The sequence below is a fragment of the Strigops habroptila genome, chromosome 7 (assembly GCF_004027225.2).
Source record: "Strigops habroptila isolate Jane chromosome 7, bStrHab1.2.pri, whole genome shotgun sequence".
Classification (NCBI taxonomy): Eukaryota; Metazoa; Chordata; class Aves; order Psittaciformes; family Psittacidae; genus Strigops; species Strigops habroptila.
Window position 1 is genome coordinate 10538825 of NC_044283.2, and position 22121 is coordinate 10560945.

The window sequence follows — 22121 nt, forward strand, 5'->3', positions numbered from 1 at the left end:
AACTCCAACTGTCTCAGCCTGTCTTCATAGGAGAGGTGCTCCAGCTCTCTGATCATCTTGTTAATTAATTTTCAAATGGAAAAAAAACCACAACCCAGAACTTCAGACTAAATTGCTTACAAAACAGATTAATTAGATCATAATCTCCAGAGGAATTTTCATTCCTATCAGAGCTAAGCATATTCACTTCTAACCCTTCATACTCCAGTCCATGTACCTACACAGAGAACAGAGGAGCCAGTGCTGGTTGTACCAAAAAGATAATTAGAATCAGAGTATTCCTTATCACCCCTCAAAGCCCCAGGCTGTTATATTTCAACTTCTGCACCATTAAAATATCAAGTATTTTATTATTTTAAATGTTATACTGAGAAAGAGAAGTCCCCTTGAGTGTATGTGCCTTCGCTACTCCCAATTTTGTGTTATAAATATAAACCTGGCAGTAGAAAGCAGAACATGTACCAGACTGTGACTCTCCCAAGACCTGGGGACACTGCATCTCTGGGTCCAGATGGGGCACAGCAGGGAGGCACAAACCAACTGCTCAGACTGTGAATGCCCACAGGCAAAACATCAGGTTCCTCTAGAAGTCAGCAGGGTGATGATGAAGGAGTTTAGGCAGCTCCAAAACTAAGTACTAGCCACGGAATCCAGCCAGGCTGTGGTTTTCAGCACCGCTGTGTGCTGCAAGTTCTGCTGTAGATACCTGCCACTTTACTGGATCTTTTACGGTGTCACAATGGGGAAAAGCATCCACCCCCTGCAAGCCAGTAACATCGCCACACAGCATAAAAGGAACACATTATTCTGGATGAAAAGCAAATTAACTGGCTGTGGATGAATTCATATTCTGGCTCAGCTGAAAAGAACACAGCTAATCATGTGGTTAGGGTTATGCTACTGTTGTTAGTATTATACAAGCACAGGCTTTTTGCAGCGTGGCACAAGAAAAACAAGCGCAGCACCAAAGAGACCAGTGGGACAGTCCTTGCTTTGAAGACCTTGTGATCCAAAACACAGGCAGCAGGACAGGCTCCCAGAAGATGCATGATGTGTATACAGCTGTTCTCTTTACCTTACTGTAACTCTAACCTAAGTGTACCACAGGCAATCTCTGGAGGTGGACCTGCGGACTGGTGGAGGTAGGGAGAGAGCAGGTGGAAGAAGGGGCTTGGGAAGACAGAATATATTCTTCAGTGCAGGGCAGTGGCTTTTCTCAAGATCACACACAACCGCAAAGACTACACTGAAATGCCTTTTTCTACCCTCCACTGGGCAAGTTCAGCTAAAGAAAGAGGCATTAAAGTGGCTGTGGCTTCATTTTTATTGTCAGTTCTCAAATCTTCCATCCAAAGGAAGGTAATGTAAGTCACAGGGCCGTCAGTGAAGGACATCTGAAGATGTGTTCCTCAGACCCCTCACTGCAGGCACGGATGGGGATACAGCAAGTGCACGACCCCACTCCTCCTCTACTTTCCTCTGCGGTAAGGGGCATATCCTCCTGCTCTGGTTACCTCTGAATCAACCTCACATGTACCTTCCAAAGTCCGAAAGCCCAAACAGCGCAAATACCACTCTAAGTTTGCTCAGTGCTTCCCATATTATCGAGGTTTCTCTGCTTTCATGACTACAGCCAAACACCCCGAAGATCTTCCCCGCTGCTTCCCTCTCAGGCCAGCACCGTCTCGGTGCGGGCTTGCACCGGAGAACTGTGTGGCGAGAAGCGGGCTTTACCCTGGCGAGCAGGTACACCGTATCTGTGTTTAAACACGGCTCCACAGCCCCGCCAGGAGCCGGCTGGCCCCCGCTGCTCGCGGTCCCCTGAGGGCGGCGCGGCCCCTCAGGTAACGGCTGCGCATGAGGGCGGGCAAGGCCGCCCCCTAGCGCGCCAGGCCGGCGCCGCAGCAGCGAGCACCCCATCTCCGCACGCCCGGGAGGTGAGCCCGCCGCCGCTTCTCACAGCACCGGCAGCTTCCACCCGCCGGGGCGGGCTCCGCCAGGGCCGCTTCCCCTCACAGCCGGCGCCGCGGTGAGAAGAAGCACCTGCCCTGCCACCGAGCGGGGCAGGAGGCTGCGCTGAGTGAAGGGGAGCACCGCGCCGCTGCCCCTCCATGAGACCGCCGTGGGACAGCGCCGCCGCGGGGAGGAGAAGGCGGCCGGGCCGCGCGGCTCCGCGGATGCCGGGGCGGCAGAAGCGGCAGCAGTAGCAGCAGCGGCGGCGGCGGCGGCGGCGGCGGCGGCGGCAGCCGGGGCGGTTTTCCGCCCGCCGGGGTGTTCCACTGAAGCGGGCGGGCGCGGCGGCTTCACCTGTCGGCACTGAGCATGCGCGCGGCGGCGGGGCACGCCACCGATTGGGAGCGCGATGCGAGTCTAGGACGGAGCAGCCGGGCAGTCGCGACTTCGCGCTGCCGCGCCGCCGGAGAGGGGCCGCCGGGGGCCGCTCTCCATGGGATTGGATGCTGCTGCCGCCGCCTCGGACCCTGCTCCCTGCGAGGATCCAGCTCCCGCCGGCGACTCCCGTTGGCTGGGGGGTGTCTTCTCCGGAGCCGCCGGCTGCCTTGAGCCGGGCATGACCGGGTGGGCGGCGGGGGCCAGCCGTCCCCCGCTGCCCCCTCGTCGGGGGCCGGGCAGAGGCAGTGCTGCCGGGCTCCCTGTCGCGCCGGGGCGGCGCTGCCCGGCCCTGCCCTGAGGGTCCGGCGGGGCAGAGGCGGGCGGCTCAGCCGCTGGAGCCGCTCGGCGGGGCGGCTGTTGGACTGTTAGCGGGGGGCGATGAGGGCAGCGGGGCGGCGGCGGCGGGGCGGCAGGGCGGGGCGGGGGCTCCGCCGGGCTCTCTAGGACGCCGGCGCCCCGCACACCCACCATGGATCTGCTGCTGGTGGTGAACACGAGCCTGGGCTCCCCCAACGAGTCCCTGGCGCTGCCCCCTTCGTCGCCGTCCTCTTCTGATCTCCTGCAGCCGCCCTCCCCGTACTCCCCGGCGGCCGTGGCCAGCCTGGCGGCGGTGGTGGGCTTCCTCATCGTCTTCACCATCGTGGGCAACGTGCTGGTGGTGATAGCTGTGCTCACCAGCCGGGCGCTGAGAGCCCCCCAGAACCTCTTCCTGGTGTCCCTGGCCAGCGCGGACATCCTGGTGGCTACCCTGGTCATGCCTTTCTCCTTAGCCAACGAGCTTATGAATTACTGGTACTTCGGCAAGACTTGGTGTAACATTTATCTGGCGCTGGATGTGCTCTTCTGCACCTCCTCCATCGTCCACCTGTGCGCCATCAGCCTCGACAGGTATTGGTCGGTCACACAGGCAGTGGAGTACAACCTCAAACGGACCCCCCGGCGGATCAAGGCTATCATCCTCACTGTCTGGCTCATTTCAGCTGTCATCTCCTTCCCTCCATTGATCTCCATGTACCGGGACCCTGAGGGAGATAGTTTTCCCCAGTGCAAGCTGAACGATGAGACATGGTACATCCTTTCTTCTTGCATTGGCTCTTTCTTTGCCCCCTGCCTCATCATGGTGTTGGTCTACATCCGCATCTACCGCGTGGCCAAGCTAAGGACCAGGACCCTCTCTGAGAAGCGTACGGTGCCAGAGGGGTCATCCCAGACTGAGAATGGCTTGAGCCGCGTTGCTGGCGGCTGCACATCCCTGAGGATGAAGCTGGGAGAGAATGGACATTATTCAGTGCACCACTGGCGCAAAGCCTCTGAACTGGAGGACATTGAGCTGGAGGAGAGCAGCACCTCAGAGAGTAGACGGAGGCGGAGCCGGGAGGAGCATCCCCGCAAAAGCAGCAAGAGCCAGTCCTTCTCCTACTCATACTCCTCCAAGCACTCCAGTAGCCGTCTGTCCCGCGCTAGCAATCGCTCCATGCAGTTATTCTCGTATCGCCGTCGCCGGAAGCGTAGCAGCATCTGCCGTAAGAAGGTCACCCAGGCCCGGGAGAAACGCTTTACTTTCGTGTTGGCCGTGGTCATGGGTGTCTTTGTAGTTTGCTGGTTCCCTTTTTTCTTCAGCTACAGCCTCTATGGTATTTGCCGGGAGGCGTGTGAGGTCCCTGAGACTCTCTTCAAGTTCTTCTTCTGGATTGGGTATTGCAATAGCTCCCTGAACCCAGTCATCTACACCATCTTCAATCAGGACTTCCGCAGATCCTTTAAACACATTCTTTTTAAGAAGAAGAAGAAGAACTTTTGGCATTGAGCTGGAGGGATGGATTTGCCTTGAGCAGGAGTAGAGTTAAAAGAGGAGAAGGCTCTATGATGACAAAGAAGGGAGGGAAGAGAACATGGGATTTGGGCTCACCCCCTCGGTGGAGCAGAGTGGTGCTGTGGGGTATGAAGATAGAGCCAGAGAGGCTGAGGGCATTCAGCATGGTACAGAATGCTGCTGAAGGAGCGGTGCTGGAGTGTGGATGGGTAAAAGGGGAGGGGAGTGATTGTCTTTGAACCCTGATGGAGGGCATGGGGAGTCCACAGAGGAAAATAGGCTGACAGTGATTTTGGGAGGCAGTGAGCTTTTACAGGCTCTGGAATTTTGTGGGAAAACAAGCAGAGAGTCATCAGGAGGAAAGGGTTAAGTGGAAGTGGTGGTGAAGATTTGAGTATTTATAAATACAGCAGCTGGGTCCTGTGGTGGTCTTGTCCCAGTAAGAAATTAGCTTTTACTGCTTATGTGGGCAAAGAAGGTGCAAAGTACCAGGCACTGGCAGTTTTTTCAGTTACAAAAGGATTTAAATGCTTGCCAAAAAAAAAAAAATCCTAAAGAACAATCCAAACTCTTTTCTAAATAAACCTTTGTACTGTTAAAACCTTCTGAATGATGATTTTACACAGGGCTTAAGTCAAACAGAAAGCATGGGTGTTTCTTTTTCTTTGGAGGGTTCTTTGCATGTAGAGCTGGATGGGAAACTTTTTCTGTCTTCCCATAATTTTTGATTGGTCAGTGGGACAAACCTGTGAGTCTTGTATGTTTTCACAAAATATGAAAGCACCCTATGACCTTATTTCTCCCTCTTGGATTGCCAGGCAGTAAGTTTGTGCTCCATCCATTTCAGATCAGTGTCCTAAGCACCTTGCTGTTCTGAAGCAGGTAGTGGGGAAAACAAAAAATCGTTTTGGTGAACTCATCTAACGTTTTCTGAGTTAAAAGCAAAATCTCAAATTTCCAACCAGCTCAACTTGCACGTGTCCTGGGGAACTCCCCCCCCCCCCCCTTTTTCGGTTCCCCTCAAAAGTCTTATCTCAGGGGCTGGGTGCGTGCTGCTCTCATCCTCAGACAGGCAGTTGGAGGCAGTCTGCTATGCAGATTTGCAGAGGAGGAGCAATCACCATACCACTAAAGTCTTTAAATCCTTCGTATTTACAGTCTTAGAACAACTAAATCCTTTGTATTTATTTTTTTAATGAGAAGCATACATTGCAGATTGTCAGTGGTGTATGAGAACAAGTCTCAAAAGAAGGTGCAGCTGTTCCAAACCTTTAATATTAATGTTGCTTTCTTTCCCTTTTGCTGTTTGGATTTCTAATTTATAATTTCAGAGGATTTTGTTGGGGAGAAGGGAGGGAAGAGGGGAGAAGAGTTTGAATAGTTATTAAAGCAAACTGTATTTCCCATGGATTTATAAAATGTCATGAGCTGTAAAGAGGAGGAGAGACAGGGTCTGGTGTCTGGTATCATTCACCACTGAAGGCATACCGAGTGTAAGACTCAGCTGAGCATTTACATCCCTTTCCAGCTGTGCTGCTGCAAGGTGTGTATTCTGTTTGCGGGTAAATACTGCTCCATTTTGCATGTATCTCTCTTTCCATAGGCAGCAGGATTTGGCATCTGCCTCAAATGAACCTTTCTGTAGTAAACAGCTCTTTGAAAAGTAGAACACAATCTAATCTCATACGGCAGGCTTCTTGAAACAGCTAAATTGAATCTATACCTGAGAATCATTAGGTATCCCCTTCTTTACTCGCTCCATTCTGACGTGTCTGTAGCCTCTCTTCTTTTGAAATATCTATGGCATAAGGAAAAATGATAGAGCAGTCACTTTGTTTCATCAGTTTTTCATAGTAAGCATTTGGTTTACTTAACCCTGGAAAAGGAGGTTGTCAGTGGCTAAGAGTCTGGTGTTAATTCAACAGACAATTTAACTTCAGGGCCAACTCAAGCAGGTGTTCTGCTGGAATAAGGATTAGATGGTTGCACCAAATTTTGCTTGATTTCACTAAAGAAACAAATAAGACATTTTCAAAGTCCTGAATCCATAACTCATTGGATCCTTACTTGATATAAGGCTTGGAGTTGTGAAAAGATTTGAGCTTTGTTTGCACATCTGCTCTTAAAGAAGGGATGTTAAGACTTATTTTCAGGAGCATCTCTTTGTAAATAACAAATGGTTTGGTACAGATATGTACCTGAGGCAGATAAATAAGAGATAAAAAATTGCAAGGAGGAGGAAATTAAAAGCCATTTCTCTCTTACAAAATGGAGAATTCTTTTTAAAGTTACATCAGGAAGAGCTGAAACAAGCTCATATTATTTGTAGGTAATGATGTAGCTAAAAAGTTCAGGTTTGTTTAATCTGAAGAGACTATGTAATTGCCAGAGCAACCAAAGCAACACACGGTACATAGCTACTACCTCTGAGCTACTGGACAGCTTCATTAGAGATACCCATTCCCACCAAGATGAAGGTCTGCTTTTGTCACTTAATGCTCGTTTGGAGTGGTTTCTCAGTCTGCAGACACACAGCAGGTTTGCTGTTACACTGCTTTTGAAATGAGATTTGTTGCCTGTAAAAATAATCCTTCCCTTTTATTTTTCCTTGTAGAGTTCAAGGAGTCTGTGGAAATGAAATTTGACAGATTTTAGTCAACGCGAACTACATATGGAATGACTGATGTGCCTTAAAAGTAATTTCTTTGCTATAAAATTATTCTGTGGTCATTGTAAACATAAAGGAAATAATGCTTCTATTTTGCATTTCCAAATGTCTAGAAGAGATTGATGCAGACACTGTACATCCAGCTGCAGCAGCATATGTAAAAACAGGGCATTTTCTGTGGTTTTAATTTATTTATCATCACAGTTACTCATCCGATTAAATTCCTTCTGAGCTAGATTAAAAAGTAATATTATCAATAAAGACATGCAGTATATACTCCTTTAAAGTACATTTTCCTCTATAAATTAGCAAATATAGAGGATTTCTATAAAAATTGTTTTTAATGTAACCACTGAATATGCATCAAGGAAGTAAAATGGGGCTGATTTATTTTTTTAATTATAGTGTTCTGTTATTACTTGCAATAGCTGAAGACTGGAATTTGTTTGTAACATATTGTGTGGTGTTAACTTTTTATGAAAAGTTATTAGCTCTGCTACTCAAGCTGTGGCTTTGCTTTCACTGTAAGTTGGCTAATAGCATTTACAGGAAAAAATAGTCAATGCAGCTTTTGCTTAAGAAAAAAAGGAGAAGATATTTTATGTTTCAAATGTGTCCACTTGTGTCTTTGATCACATCTGATGAGCTGGTTAAAACACTCACTTTTTACTGTTCTGTAAGAAGGAAATGTTGCTATGAAGTCATACCGATTTTAACAGTAATCGCTTGATCTTTAACTCTTCATTTGCTCATTTCACCCTGAAGTAGATTTTCTGTCAGTCTAAAGTGAGAAGTTACTGTTTTATTTTCAAAACCAATTTTCTGAATAGTAACACTATTGGTTGGTTATTTAAATATTGAACACTGTAACTTATCTAGAATGGGAACTCAGTGCTGCTGCCCTTCGCCTTTTTTCTGTGTGAGTTTTGCGTGAGACTGCAGAATTAGCCTCTTCAAGGCTTGGAGCAGTTGGAAGAGTCCTTACATGTAGGAGATATGACTGGATCACAGCTTTAAATTGTTGCCTAAAATAAGAATCAGTCCCTTCTTGTTCTGTGTGATCTCTGTTCAGAAGAGTCACGTTGTTGCAGGAGCACTGGCAATTTCTGAGAAGTAGACCTGAGATGGAAGGTTACATGTGAGCAGCTTTGCCCACATTGAGCTGTATCACCCTTTGTGAGTAAGCCCAGAAAACTTCAGTGAAGTTTACTTGTGAACGAGGAAACTACTCATTGCGGGCAATGATGTTAGGAGCTTCCTTAGACATTGCCTCTTTCTCAGTAGATGTGCCTGAGAAATGTAAGCAAACATTTGTGCACAAATATACAGGAGCAGAAAGAAAGCAGTCCTTTCTGATTAACTTTGACTACTGTTCAAATCCATGGAAGGTGTGGGTCAAGGGGTTTTTTCTATATAACCAGAGCAACAAACCCTACTGTGTATTTTCGGTATAAGGTGTGTGAAGAGCACTTTCTGATTGCAGTTGTTTTTCAGAGAAGAAAACTGTTGGTCTGCTTCTCGCTCTGTGGAAGTTGGTATTGGTTAGAACTGCCTCTGAGAAGCATAAGGATTTTATAGGAAATATCAGCAACAACATGCATTTCAGGAGAATGTTCTAACCTTAAACTATGACTCCAGTCAAGAAGGAGAGAGAATACCTCCAAGCGGTGCAAAATGAAGGCCAGATGCTATTTGTGAGGTTTTTTTGATGGTTGTGACCTTGTTGGTGAGTGGAAGGCAACTAGATGCTTCAGAGAAAAAGCTCTTATTTGAAGGGAGAGTGGTGTGTGAGGAAGTGGCTACCCATGACACGGGAGGAATTAATATTTACTTACCTTGTTTGCACTCTAGACAAGTACAGTGGAGGAATTTGCCTTCCTTCATTGCACAATAGCAAATGTTAATTTGCCTTTCAGATCTGTGGGTCAACCAGGTCATAGTGAAGATGGCACAGGAGAAAGTAGGGATAAGGGATTGCTCACTTCAGTGTTTAACACCAAGCTGAAGTTTGTCGTTTGTCCTTGAAATTACGCCAAAAATATGGTTTCGGCGCTTGGACCCAAATGGCCGTGTAGCATCAATAGTGCTACACTGAATATAGTCTAGTTTTAGCAAAAAGTATCACTTCGTGTTATACACCCTGCACATCTCTGTTTCAGAACAGAAATGGGAGAGTCTGACAATTAAGGCATGTTAGAAAGGAACAGTCAGCAGCTTCAAGGGTGTATTGTGAAATTTCTCTGGATCCCATTCCGATAACTGAGCTGGCTTTAATTTTGTGGCTTCCTAATCAGTTTGAACTGCTAAGAAAGACTAAGGGAGCTATGTGACATGGAAATAGTAGAAATACTGCTTCTCAAGCAAGCAAAAATTGGCAAATTTTTCAAAGAGTCAGTGTTCAGATGGTTATACCAGATGCCCAGTCGTCCAGTGGGTGTATGACTTGGCTGCTGGTTTTGGGGGGAAAGGCTGGGGTATTTTCAGCTCACAGTGACTATCATGCTTGTTCTGAATTTAGGTGATACCTACAGTTCTTACATCGCCTTTGTTTGAAGTGGCGGCCCTTAGAGTACAACAGAAGACATTTTAAGTAGTTTATCTCTCTTCTGGCACATGTCCTTCACTACAGCATCCCAAACATTTTTTAATTCATCTGCACAACAATTGATAAAGTAGAGAAAGATTGCCAGTATCTTACAGAAAAAAAGAGAGAAAACACTAGGAATTGAAATCCGGTATCTTAGTTCTATTCTAACATCTTACCACAGTACCAGTCTTCCTCTTCCCACCCCCTCTTTTTCTTTTGGAAAACAGAAATTGCAGAAGCTTATTTTTAATAGATTACACTGATGATACTGTTTACACTAGAAAAAGAGCTTTTCTGTCAATAGCCTTCTGCTGTAAAGCAATTTTCTTTACTTCTCTGAGAAATCTAATGAAAAGTAAAATAGCATTTAATTCGGCTTGTCTATATGTAATTCTCATAACAAAAATGCTTTATTAACAGTTCTGAATGTAAAGTACACAATTATAGTTGCCTGCTCCCTCAAAATCAATTAGTTATGTTTCAGCATTTTTGTGAACAGCAGTCATTAATTTTGTGTGATACTCTTTGCTGATAGCTTTCTGCTGACAGAGAAAGCTGTACATCCTGTTGACAACAGGGAAAAAAATGAGGATTGATATTTCCCTCTATTAACTCTGTTAAGTCTTCTCGAATTAAAAAGTAGGCCGCTTGGAGTAGTTTTTTTGGTGTGATGTCTAGTTCAGAGATGTGCAGCACACTTAATAGGCTAACCCTAGGCTGCAGGGGCATGCTTTTCTTGTTTTCTTTCTGTATTCCTTTGACCCAACATTTCACATTATTTACTCTGTAGTGGAACACTCAGCAGAGCATCCTTTTCAGCCTAGTCTGTTGGAGTAAGAAATTAATACTGAGGTCTCCCACTTCCTCACTGAGTGCTTTCACCAGCAGACTATAAAGGTGGTGTAGCTAAAATGCCTTTCCTTCAGGCACATAAATGTTTTATTTGATCTAGCTTTTTATCTCTCAGTAGATTAGCACTCTCATTCCACAAGGACATTCTCTATCTGGAAAGCAAACACATGTCAAATACTGGGAAGAATGAGAAATCCTGAAAAAAAACCAGCTACTCCAGCTAAATTTTAAAAGAAAAGGCCACAGCTGAACTAAGGAAAAGGCTTAATCTTGTCTGTGGTGGGGATGCCCTCTCTGAGATCACCTACTCAGATGTGTCTCTCATCAGATTTTGGTGCAGGTTGGGAAGCTGTTCAGCCAGGGCTCTCGCATCTATACTGAGAGGAGCAATTTCAAATGCCCAGCAAAGATAGAAGTATGAAAATAAGTGCCTATCTATTGAATCACTCTACATTATAGCAGACTCTCTCACTTTGTCTTTCTGTTCCCTTTCTGTTTCCCTTTCCCCTCTTTAAATCAGTCCCTGCTTGCAATCTGAGTACAATACACAGCACATGCTTGCTGTGCCTTTACCTTGTATGCCTTAGTGTCTGATCTACAAAGGGTAGACAGTACTTTCCCTCCTCCTAGGAATCCTTGGGAGGATTGCCCAGAAGACTACCTGTGAGATCCTTTAATGCAGTTGTGCTGTAAGTACCTCAGAGTAACAGGAGTGATGCTAAAAGTTTTTGACTCACTCCAAGCCATACTGTTTTATCACCAATAAATGCTTACGTGTAGTGTCTAGAAATGTGCATTCCCTAAGGTTGACACTACTTTGTTTACATCAGCAGCAATTTCTATTGGTGGTTAAAGGGAGCTTTCTAGTCAATCAGTCAGACCACTACTTTTGATCTGCTACATGGTACCTCAGATGAACGTGATGCATTGTTTTAACAACACAATTGGCAATAGAAGTGATTAAAGATTCCGGGATGGCATGTTCTTCTGTCAGAAAAATGCCACTTTGATGAAATCGAATCTTTTTTCAAAGAATGTGTGTGTTTTGCCCCATGTACAATGGAAACCAGGAGATCATTAATCAGCTTCTGCTGGCCTGACTGCTTGCTTACTGGTTTGGCTGGCTGGCTCCTGGATAAGGTGCCAGAAAGCCGAGACTTCCAGGCTCCTGGATCCTGGGCAGCTCAGGCTCCTGGGTTTATGGGCACTCAGCTCTGAGCTCCATTATCATAGTATCTAAATGCTTCATAACCTTTGTTATACTTAGTCTGTAAATGTCTTTTTGCATTAAGGAGGGACTACCTTGCCCTTTTTGCTGATGAGAAGCCAAAAGATTAATGGCATTTAGGTAGGTCAATCCTAACAAGCTTCTAATTTATGTTGATCCTTCCAGTTGCAAATTCACTATTGATTCTCAGAACCCTGCTAAAGCTCCAGTGTATAAAGTTCTGCTATGCTTTAAAGTTCTGCTTGCCCACAGAACTTGCACACAAATCCTATCAGGATACATACGCTAAATGTTTCTCTCCTTTGCTTGTCTCTAGCTGGTAGTAGGTCATGCAGTTTGGGTTTTACAGAGTAAGAAAAAAGGACGGCATTACCTCCAGTTTGTTAGCTTTTTTTAAGGACTGTTTTTGGTTTTTTAGTCATCGGTGTTGGATTCACACTCCCATTTCTAGGTGCGTGTTTTTCCCATGTATTAAGCAAGTATCCTCAGGGCATAACTGACCTATGGTTTACACCCCAAAGGGGTGAACTTCTATGTTCCTGGCAAAGTACAGAAGTCAGAGGTACTACTAAGAAAAACAAATAAATTGACCCAGGATACCCCAAAACTGGTCACTGGAATGGCCAACCACATTTATGGGTAAAGGCTCAAATTCAGGCAGAAAAACAGAGATTAACCCAGGGATCTTTTGCATGTCTCATTTCTTTTAGTGCCTGCCAAGTGTCTCAGGATACAATGCAGATCAGTAGATCATTATTTTCTCACACTTTGAAGGGCACTCCCTTGAGATTACTGAACCTGTGTCTTCAATAATCCAGAAATTACCTGGAAACTGAATGAAAAATTAATGTAGAGTCAAGAAATAACATATATGATTCTAACGTTAGGCGTGATGGACTCCCTAACTGGCAATACGGCCATTGAGAGCAAACATTTTGAGGCTATTGAGCAATTCTGTGTATGTTTTTCAGGCAAAGTGGTGACTATAGAGGGAACTTGAATGCCGGGTGAACGTTTTGTACAGAGGAGGCTTCCTGACAGTATTTACCACCTTCAGAAATGCCAGTCAATGTCTATCAAACTCACACTTTTCATAACTAAGGGAAAAGATTGTCCCCAAACATGTTATTAAAGGAAAAAAGTAGGTAGAAGTAATTTTTTAAAGTAGTCATGCATAGCAAATGTGGAAGGAGAAGGAACCTGTCTGTTCCTGGAGAAAGAGTTCAGCAGCAGTTCAATCTTACCTAATTCTGCCATGTCCAGCATGGGATAACTGATAATTCCATGGGTTGAAACTGCCCTCAGGTTATAATGTTTTCAAAAGGTGTTATAACCTTTTTGCGTGTTAACTAGATTTTTGTTGTGGTAACAGTTGCTACTAATTAATGACAGAAATTATTCTCTCCCCCCCCCCCCCCTTCAGAGGAGAAACAAACAAATAGAAAAGATGTCTTGCAGGACTACAAGAATAGCTGTTCCTTTTCTATTTTGGTAATGCAAAAATAAACATTAGGAATAAACATGTTAAAAAGAGTCATTTCAACTTTTGGATGCAAATTAACCATTTCATTCTCTGATTAATCAAGCACAGCTAGATTAACTCAATGCACTTACTTATCCATTAGGATAAGTAATGTCATGTAATAAAAGTTCTCGGTTGCCCAGAAAGTCTGTGCTGTCTGTCCTTAGAAGTTTTCAAGACCTGACTGAGTAATGCCCAAAGTAACTTGGTTTGGCCTCGTAGTTGACCCTGCTTTGAGCAAGAGACTGGACTAGAAACATCCTGAGGTTCCTTCCAATCTGAATTAGCCTATGGCTTTTAAGATCTGTTTCCTCCTAAGAATGAACAAAAGGAAAGTCCCAATAATTGGATAGCATCAAAATAATAGTCTACAGAATGATGCACATATATTGTTATAGGAGAGCAAAGTTTGTTTATTTCTTCCTTAGGCCATTTGGATCTCTAGTTATCTAAAGTTTTTCTATCTGCTGTATGCACATTCTGTCTAACATATATTTGACTGGGTCCAGGATACAAACCTTTGTTTAGAATTAACTTAGGGACTAGAGACCCCTACATCATGTTCCCTTCTCCTGCCAATCTCCCCACCTCTGCCCCAATCCTTAACACAGTAGAGTCACATACGCATATGAATATTTTACAGGCATTTTCTTTAGAACTCCAGCCAAAGTATTGCTTTTGGGTTTTTTTCCCAAATAAAACAAACCATGCTTATGTCCAGCAAGTCAAATGTGTCTTCATGATCTACTGGCTCTGAAACAGTGAAGAATATAAATCAAAAAGCACCTATCCATGATGTATACCATAGCTGTCATGAGTGGGATAAAAACATGGAAATGAGTGTGTTTCCATACACAGCTGAAGACTTTAGTTAAAGGCTGAGCAATGGGGAGTCTCTGACCATGACACATGTTGCTTCATTCCTTATTCATTTTTGCATGGAAGGGGCCTGACCCTTCTATAGAAGTGGCATTTCAGAGGACCAGGTGCTAACTCATGAGTTCATGAATATGTTGTCACATCTGGAATTGCAAGTCCTTTTCTTCCTTTCAGAATATCAGTAATGATTATCTGCAATTACAACGCAGATGCTATTGTAGGGCATGGCAACACAGTTGTGTATTCCATGTAAGTTATAAGGTTTGTTATTTGGTTGCTACTACATAGATCACAGGTCTAGAAAATGCTCTTAACATGTGTTTATAATCCTTGATGTAGCTTGCAGTAGTACGACATAAAGTATCTGTATCCTCCCTGTGTTCATGGGATCAAGAGAGTACAGGTACCATTGCTACAGCTGATAAACATGTTGTTCTGTTTAGTTATCAAACCAAATCCTGTCTTTCTGCCCACTTCCACTGTCTTTTACGAAGCTTCAGAGGTGTTTGGTAGCAATTGTGCTCCCACCCAGCTTCATGAAGTTTAGAAAACTCTTTGAGACCTTTTTCTGTCATAATGGGGACTCCAAAAACACTTTTAAATGCCAGCAGTTTTATTTAGCTTTTGATACTATTTGGGTGGAGTAAAAGTGCTAGTTCTGGGCCCAAAACTTTTAAAATTCTGTTTTAGAAGAAGTTAACAGCAAACATTATTGAGGCCTGCACAAGGACTCATATCTAGTTCCATTGCTGGCTTCTAGCCTAGCATGCAATGTTCTTTGAACCTGTCATTTCAATCTTTCACCTCTTTGTTTTGTTACAGGATATGCACAATATTATTTCAGTCATAAATATTTTTGAAAGTTATGAACAAAAAAGGGCTACAGCAGTCCTAGATCATTATTTTTAGAAAAAACATATAATGAAAACTTGAGAATAGTCACTGAGGTACTACTACTTGTTAAGGAGTTCATCTGCTGTCTCGTTTTGCTTTGAATTACTTGAAATTTGAGGATTGCAATATGTATCATCAATGTGTACTTTTATATCTAATTTTTGTAGCTTTGCCAAACTCTTGTACACTGAAGTAGCTCTAAAAACTTTGAATTTGCTGTTTAATATATCTACAGAAGATGTTACAGAACTGATGATTTACCAGTGGGTGTCAGTCTCTTTTCCCAAGTAGGATGAGACGAAACAGCCTCAAGTTGTGCCAGGGGAGGTTTAGACTGGTTATTAGGAAAAAATTCTTCACCAAAAGGGCTGTCAAGCACTGGAACAGGCTGCCCAGGGAAGCGGTGGAGTCACCATCCCTGGAGATATTTTAAAAATGTGTAGATGTGGTACTTAAGGGCATGGTTTAGTGGTGGACTTGGCAGTGTTAGGTTAATGATTGGACTTAATGTTCTTAAAGGCTTTTTTCAACCTAAACTATTCTATGATTATAGCTAAAGGCCAAAACAATTTTTAGAGGAAGAATTTTGCCTTATATTTTCCTGCTTAGCTTGGGTTGATATTATTCACAAATATACAGTGCAAAACCTCTCTCTGTCTGTCATACAGCATTGGGAAGGAGTTATCAATCTATCTGGGAGCTGTGATTCTGGGAACAGCACTTGCAGTGAGACTTTGATGTTTCTGAGGCCGTTCCTGTTTTGGGGGGTTTTATGTGCAAGTTCAATGACTAGAAGCAGGATTCCTGCTCAGGATAAAATAATGGCAAATTGTCTGAATGTGGAAAAAACTCTGGAATGATAAATGTCAACATTTTGTCTACATATATCCAGAAAACTGCACTCATGAGTCTTCTAAACCAGTGTGCTCTGCTTCTGTTCTTTGAAGTTATTTTTATACAACTTCCCAAGCAATTGCATATCTTACAATGAGAACTACATATGTCCCAAGATTAAAATATCAGAAATAAGTCATTTTTAAACCTTCAACGCTCAAAACAAATGACAAGTGCTTTCTTTATATGCTAGCTGAAGAGTCAAATAATTAAATCATTACATTGTGGAAAAATAAAATACAATTCAGGACAACAATATGTTTTTACGTGGTATTATTAAAAGTGTAAATTGCCCCCTTAGATTAATTTAGTATATACCTAAATTTGTCATGTACTTTTAAAAGTTTTTTTTCTTTAAGTTCCATTTTTAGTCTTTTTTAAGGAACAATCACACACACACACATAGTCAGGTAAATATTTCCATGAATAGCCTCAGGGTTCCTTGGCAAGAATGTAATTGTCTGTGCACTGATTCTGTAACTGAATTGCCTTCCTTAATAATAGGATATTGGTTTTATAGGCCCCTGACTTCTCCCCTTTAATGCCCATTAATTATCATTTTACTTTTTTGAATGAATGTCCCTTTCTCCTTTTCTTCCTTCATGCTTCTTATGTTCCTTCCCTGTTCCACAACCGCCCTGTAAAAGTGCAGTGAGTACAAGAAAATAAAGCAGCAAATGACTGTAAGCTGGCATTTACAGACTCCTATTCGTTTCAAACAGACGACTCCTGCACTGCAATTGAATTAACTGATGTTAGAGCTCAGAAACACAAGCAGGCTCACTCCTCTAATTCACAGCTGCCCCTCCCAGAAGTAAAGGAGATGCTGCTGCCTTCTTGTAATCTTTTAGATCAGTAGACCTGTAATACTGCAAAATAATTCTTTCTTTGGGTAAGTGTATCTGGGGATAAATTCGAATAATACATAAGAAAGAACACTGAGGATACCAATTCTGCAGCCTGCACCAACTACAGATGGCTACTCGTACATCTTCCAAATGGGGCCTAGAAGAAACCAAACCAGGAAATAGGCATAATTTCATCAGTGATTAAATGTTTCAGTGCAGATTACTTGGGTTTTCCTGTAGCTTTTTAGAAAAGCTCCAGTTCTGTGCGGGAAACCAGCATGTGATATTTCAACCCCCAAAATAGATGAGAAAATTAGTGCTTAAGTTAACTGGGCTATTAAAACCATAACTACTGTTTTGCTGGAGTGATAATTGCAATATATATTGTCCAGTAAAAACAAGTAGATTCAGCATAGGTGACCACAAAATAGAATTCTTATGTTACTGGTTCTTCCAAAACAGGTATAGAAATACTGAAGAATATATATCTCCAGTCTTCTTTTGCTGAAGTGAGACTTATGGTATTGATTAGCAAATCTTATGAAGAGACTGTGGAGGAGAAAGTATCATTCATTCATGAAATGGAACTAAGTTGTCACAGAGCATTTATTTTGCATGGGCTAACTATTCATAATTCCTCTAGAAATGATCCATCATTGTACTTGAACTTGAATTCTGGGGCTCAGAGGTGGGAAAGGGAAGGAGCTCTTACCTTAAAAAGGTAGTTTATTTTTTACACAGCTACTGTGTTCAGCTGCCTTAATAGCTGATGTCTCCTCTGCATGAGAACTGTATGACAAAGCTGATTGATAGAGGGTTTTGCTGGAAGAAAGTACACAGGTTTTTGTGACAGGTAACAGCAGTTTTCAAGGACACCAAAAGATGTTATGAAGGACAGGAACAGAACGGAGTGGGCTACCCACTTGAATAAAACTACACCTCTGAGCCAGGTCAGCTGGTGATACTGTCTGGCAGGACCAAGCAAGAAAATCCCTTGGGATGGGAGATAGACTTCGGCTGAAACGTCTGGATATTGTGAGCAGGTTTGAGGGGTGGGTACAGGTGTTACTGGAAGGACCATCAGATCAGTGAATGGAAAGAAACAAGCTACCACAAAAGTGACTGAGGATGGGAGTCTTTCACTCCTGTTTGTATAGGGATTCTTATGCTATATGTCCCCAAATTATGATGAGTTTACTCTCCTAGGAATGGTTTGTTTACATATTACTGTAATGCTACCAAATGGGGAAGATTTTACTCTATGCCACCCCACAGGTTATATTCAGTTTTCAAAGTCATTTTAATGAAAAACAAACAAACAAAAAAACAATGACCAAAAAAAAAATCCCCCCAAAACCCAACACCAATTAATAAAAATTAACCTCCTTTTTGTACCACTGGCTACCTAGCAGGAGTAGCAGGAGAACTGGAGCTAGTTTTCAACATTATTTTCCCATTGTGTCTACATTTTTCATAGAATTTTAATATTTCCTAATTTTTTTCAAATGCAAAACACCGATTTTGGGAAAAACTCTCCCAAATCGTATGACATAAAGATCTCTTGTCTGTGTTTTCATTCCTCTACACTTGTCTTTCTACTTGTACATTCTTTCCTATTTTGCTACAGAGACATGTAGAAAAGTAAAAATCCATACCCAAAAAAAAAAAGAATTTCAGATTATTTTTGCCATGAAAAAGTTCTTGAAATCCAAACAAGACAAATAGGAAGACTGTAATGAAAAATTCTGATGACTAGTAAGTTACTACTCAAACACATGGCTATAACTTAGCAGCTGCTGGCTCAAATGGTGAACATTGGTTGTTTTCAGAAAAAGCTGCTCCGTTAGCATAGCAAAAACTCAAGCTTGGAATTTAGGTATCTTCAGTCTGAACTAAAGAGAATAACTTTAGACAATGGGTTTTGAAAATCTTGGGTCTCGCATCTGATCCCAAGCAAAGAGCACTACATTAAATCTCTGTTTGGATTATAACCAATTTTTATTGTTATGGCTTAGCAGCTTTTGAAATCATTTCAGGGAAACTTTTGTTGTCATAAAACAATACCTTTCATTATTCAGTCCCTGCCATCAACACTTTTTGTTTTCACAATATGTTCTATCAATAAACGTTAGTTACTATCAGTCAATCAGTGTAAATGCTGTTCAGGTTCATCTACTGCACATTCCATGATGAAAAATTTGTGACAGTTCTAAAGCCAACTGATCAGCAAGCTGATTTTTTAATCATATGCATGGGTGAAAGTATTTTACTAAAAAGGAGATATGAAAACTAAGTAGATCATTATTATTGAAGTAGAGATTGCTTTATATTTTTATCTTCTAAAATGCAGCTGTGAAGATCATTATTAAGAATGTCATTTTTCAAAAGAGTTTGTGGCAGTAACAGCTACTGAGGCAATTTTTATTAGCTTCAAGAGGGAATGCCTGTTACATAATACTACAGCAATTGTTTCAAGGCACAAAATTCAGAGCTAGATGATGAGGAGAAAACATTCAGGAGGGCACAGAAATTTGGTTCAGAAATTTGGTCTAGAAAATTCTACAGTTGGCATTTATAGATTACCTGTGTTCTGTATAGTGAATAATAAAGAGTACTATTGCTCAGATAGAGTAAGTATAGACATTTACTACATGATGCAAATACTTTCATCTTGTCATGATAGGTGTGGAAGCTGTTTCTCAGTATACAGAAATGAGATTTAAGATAATATATTAAACTGGGGGGGGAAGTCCAAAAGAAAAGGATTCTGGAGAAGGACACTTCATCAGGGACTGTAGCGATAGGACAAGGGGAAATGGGTTTAAACTTAAACAGGGGAAGTTTAGGTTAGCTATAAGGAAGTTCTTTACTATGAGGCACTGGAACAGGTTGCCCAAAGAAGTGGTAAATGCTCCATCCCTGGCAGTGTTCAAGGCCAGGTTGGACAGAGCCTTGGGTGACATGGTCTAGTGTGAGGCGTCACTGCCCATGGCAGGGGGTTGGAACTAGATGATCTTAGGTTTCTTTCCAACCCAAACCATTCTATGACTCTATGGTTCTGTGAAAAAAGCAGAGTTTTTTTCTCAGGCATGGTGTGTAGAATAGTTTCCATTGCGGAACTGAGAGGGAAATTCACCATTTACAATGGTGAATGCATGTTTCAGACTAAGCTAAGCTAATTGAATTTCGTCTACTTATCCGCTAGTAGTCATGACACTTTTATTTTTGTTTCATCTTCTCCCCAGTAGGCTTCACTTATTGGCACAGATGGATTCCGATATCAAAGGCAATTTCCAGTTGGCTTTAGGACAGCTATTATTTAATTGTTCCCTTTAACTGTCTTTGTTACCAGAAGCTTCTGAAAACTCTTGTATTTAAAGAAGGCTATGGGGAAAATTCCCTGCTGGGATATTTTTAGGGAGGTACACTAGTAACAGATTTCACCCAGTAAATTCCACTCTCACTGCAGTATCTTAAATTTCTCTTTATCTTTTTGTGGTATCCTGTGAAACCTCTGTGTAAATAACCAACATCAATACACTGACCAAACCCCAGCTGCAATCAAGCAAGCCACATCACCCATCACTTCTCCCCTTCGCTGCTGAGGAAAGTGCTGGAAAGGGGCTTGTGGTTTGGGGTTGCAAAGCAAAGCTTTTTGAAGGAGACAGCCTGACTGCTGAGGACATGATGCTTTATGTCATTGCTCCTTATGCCATTGCTCAGCAAAGCAAGAAGTCAAGTACCAGGAGGGACCCTGCAGCATCCTCCCGTTTACCAGCCAGATTGTTGCTCAGCAAGGTCAGTTGTCTGTGAAAAGGGATAAAATCACAGAAAAATGGTGAACTGGGACACTGGATGTCAGTGGCATCTCAGGAACCTCCATACCATGGGGCGATCATGTCCTTAATCATAATTCACAGGCTGAAGTGCTTTGGGGATGTTGTTCCTTATGTTGGTACACGTTGTACTTACGCTGTTAGGAACAGGTGTGGTGCCAACTATGTTATTGTAAAAAACATTGTTTGAGTAGCTGGTGGCAATGAAAGAAGAGGCAGTTTGTAATCCTGCTTTCCTAGTCAGAGAGTTCTGGAGATCATTTTTAAAGATTTGACTAATAGCACAAATTCCTAACTAATGGATCAAAATCTGCTTTTGCTTTCTGAGGGACAAGAGGGCTGGAAGAGGGTTCAGAGTAGATTTAGACATATCCTGTAGAATATGATTACAAAATTTCTTTGTGTACCGTAGTTATTAAAGAAGTATTGATTGATAGATGAGTGGTGTGTGTATTCGTGCTTCAGAGCACTACAGTGTGTAAATAGGTGAGCCGTACCCTGAAATACTGTTGCATTCAGCTGGAAAGTCTGGACTCAAAAAGAAATAGAAACTAGAACAGGAGGATTAATTTGGGAAATCATATTAACAAAAGGAAAAGAAGGTCATTTCTCTGAATATTTTTTGCATCTTAGAGCAACCTAAATCTGACAAGCCATCAGAAATACCAGAGACAAAGACATCTGCATTTCTAAACAACCAAATGTGTAGAAGCTAAATTCTTTTTCTGTGATATCATGAGACTTTTCTAAACAAAGCCGGTGCCAAGAGCTGCCTGTAGGAAACATCTCTGTTAAGAGCTCTATTCTGAACCTTTTTGCATCAGAGCTTTATTTATGTCATCTGCTCTTGCATGCATGTTTCCTGCTAGCTCAGGAGTGCCTAATCAATCCTACATAAGACATATTCCCAGGCCACTAGGCAAGATTCAATTAAGGGTATGGTTCTGGTGTGTTAAAAATAGTCCTGTAGTAATGCGTATTTTTATGCTGACGTACATGTCATCTCAGTAAACCCTTCAGTCACACTTTAGATATAAGGCTGTAAGCAACATAATCATATGGGCAAATTAACATAGAGATTTAAACTTTACAACAGGAAACCTTTATACGATGCAGTAGTAACACTCGCTGATATAGCCAGGTGGCATCGTTCATTTACAGCTAGTTCTCTGCAGGGATTTGGGTGTGGAAGTGCCCACATATGTGCCCTGTACTGAACTCTGGTGATTCATAAACTCTCAAATTAAGCCCTTTTCTCCCCTATACATTATATGAGGGCAGAAAGCTCATGTAATGAGAGTGGGAGAGTAAAAATGAATGTCTGCTGAAAAGGCATACTAAGCACATTGCTGCTGGGAAAGTCGTGGTGGGATGGGTGGGGTGGAAAGACATTTTCTCAGGGGAGAGCCACTCTCATTCACAGGTGGAAAGTCTTCCCCCATACAGACAATAATTTACATTTCAGAGTAAAGTGTAAACCAGGAATTTAAGTCTTAGAGCATTCATAGAAAGGAAGGAAAGACCCAAGCTTCAGTCCTGAACTCTCAAATGCTCAGTCTGAAGCAGTTTTTGTGGCCCAGGAAATATGTAATTATATTTGAACAGTTCTGACAAAACCAAGTAAAAGGCATGCAGGCTCAGAGCTTATAGCAAGGCTGTCTGACCAGGCAGCAAGCAGACTCAAGGCTGGAAGTGAAATCTCCCACAGC

General features: G+C 42.6%; 1 protein-coding gene across 1 annotated transcript; it reads left to right on the forward strand.

The window, feature by feature from the left end:
- The first annotated feature begins 1911 nt into the window (after positions 1-1911).
- Positions 1912-4805, forward strand: ADRA2C (adrenoceptor alpha 2C). Its single transcript, XM_030492806.1, has one exon. The coding sequence runs from the start codon at positions 2861-2863 to the stop codon at positions 4196-4198; it is 1338 nt and encodes a 445-aa protein (XP_030348666.1). The 5' UTR covers positions 1912-2860; the 3' UTR covers positions 4199-4805.
- The last annotated feature ends 17316 nt before the right edge of the window (positions 4806-22121 follow it).

Bases quoted from the DNA above. Each gene is read 5' to 3' on its own strand.
- ADRA2C (XM_030492806.1), top strand. From the start codon at position 2,861: ATGGATCTGCTGCTGGTGGTGAACACGAGCCTGGGCTCCCCCAACGAG.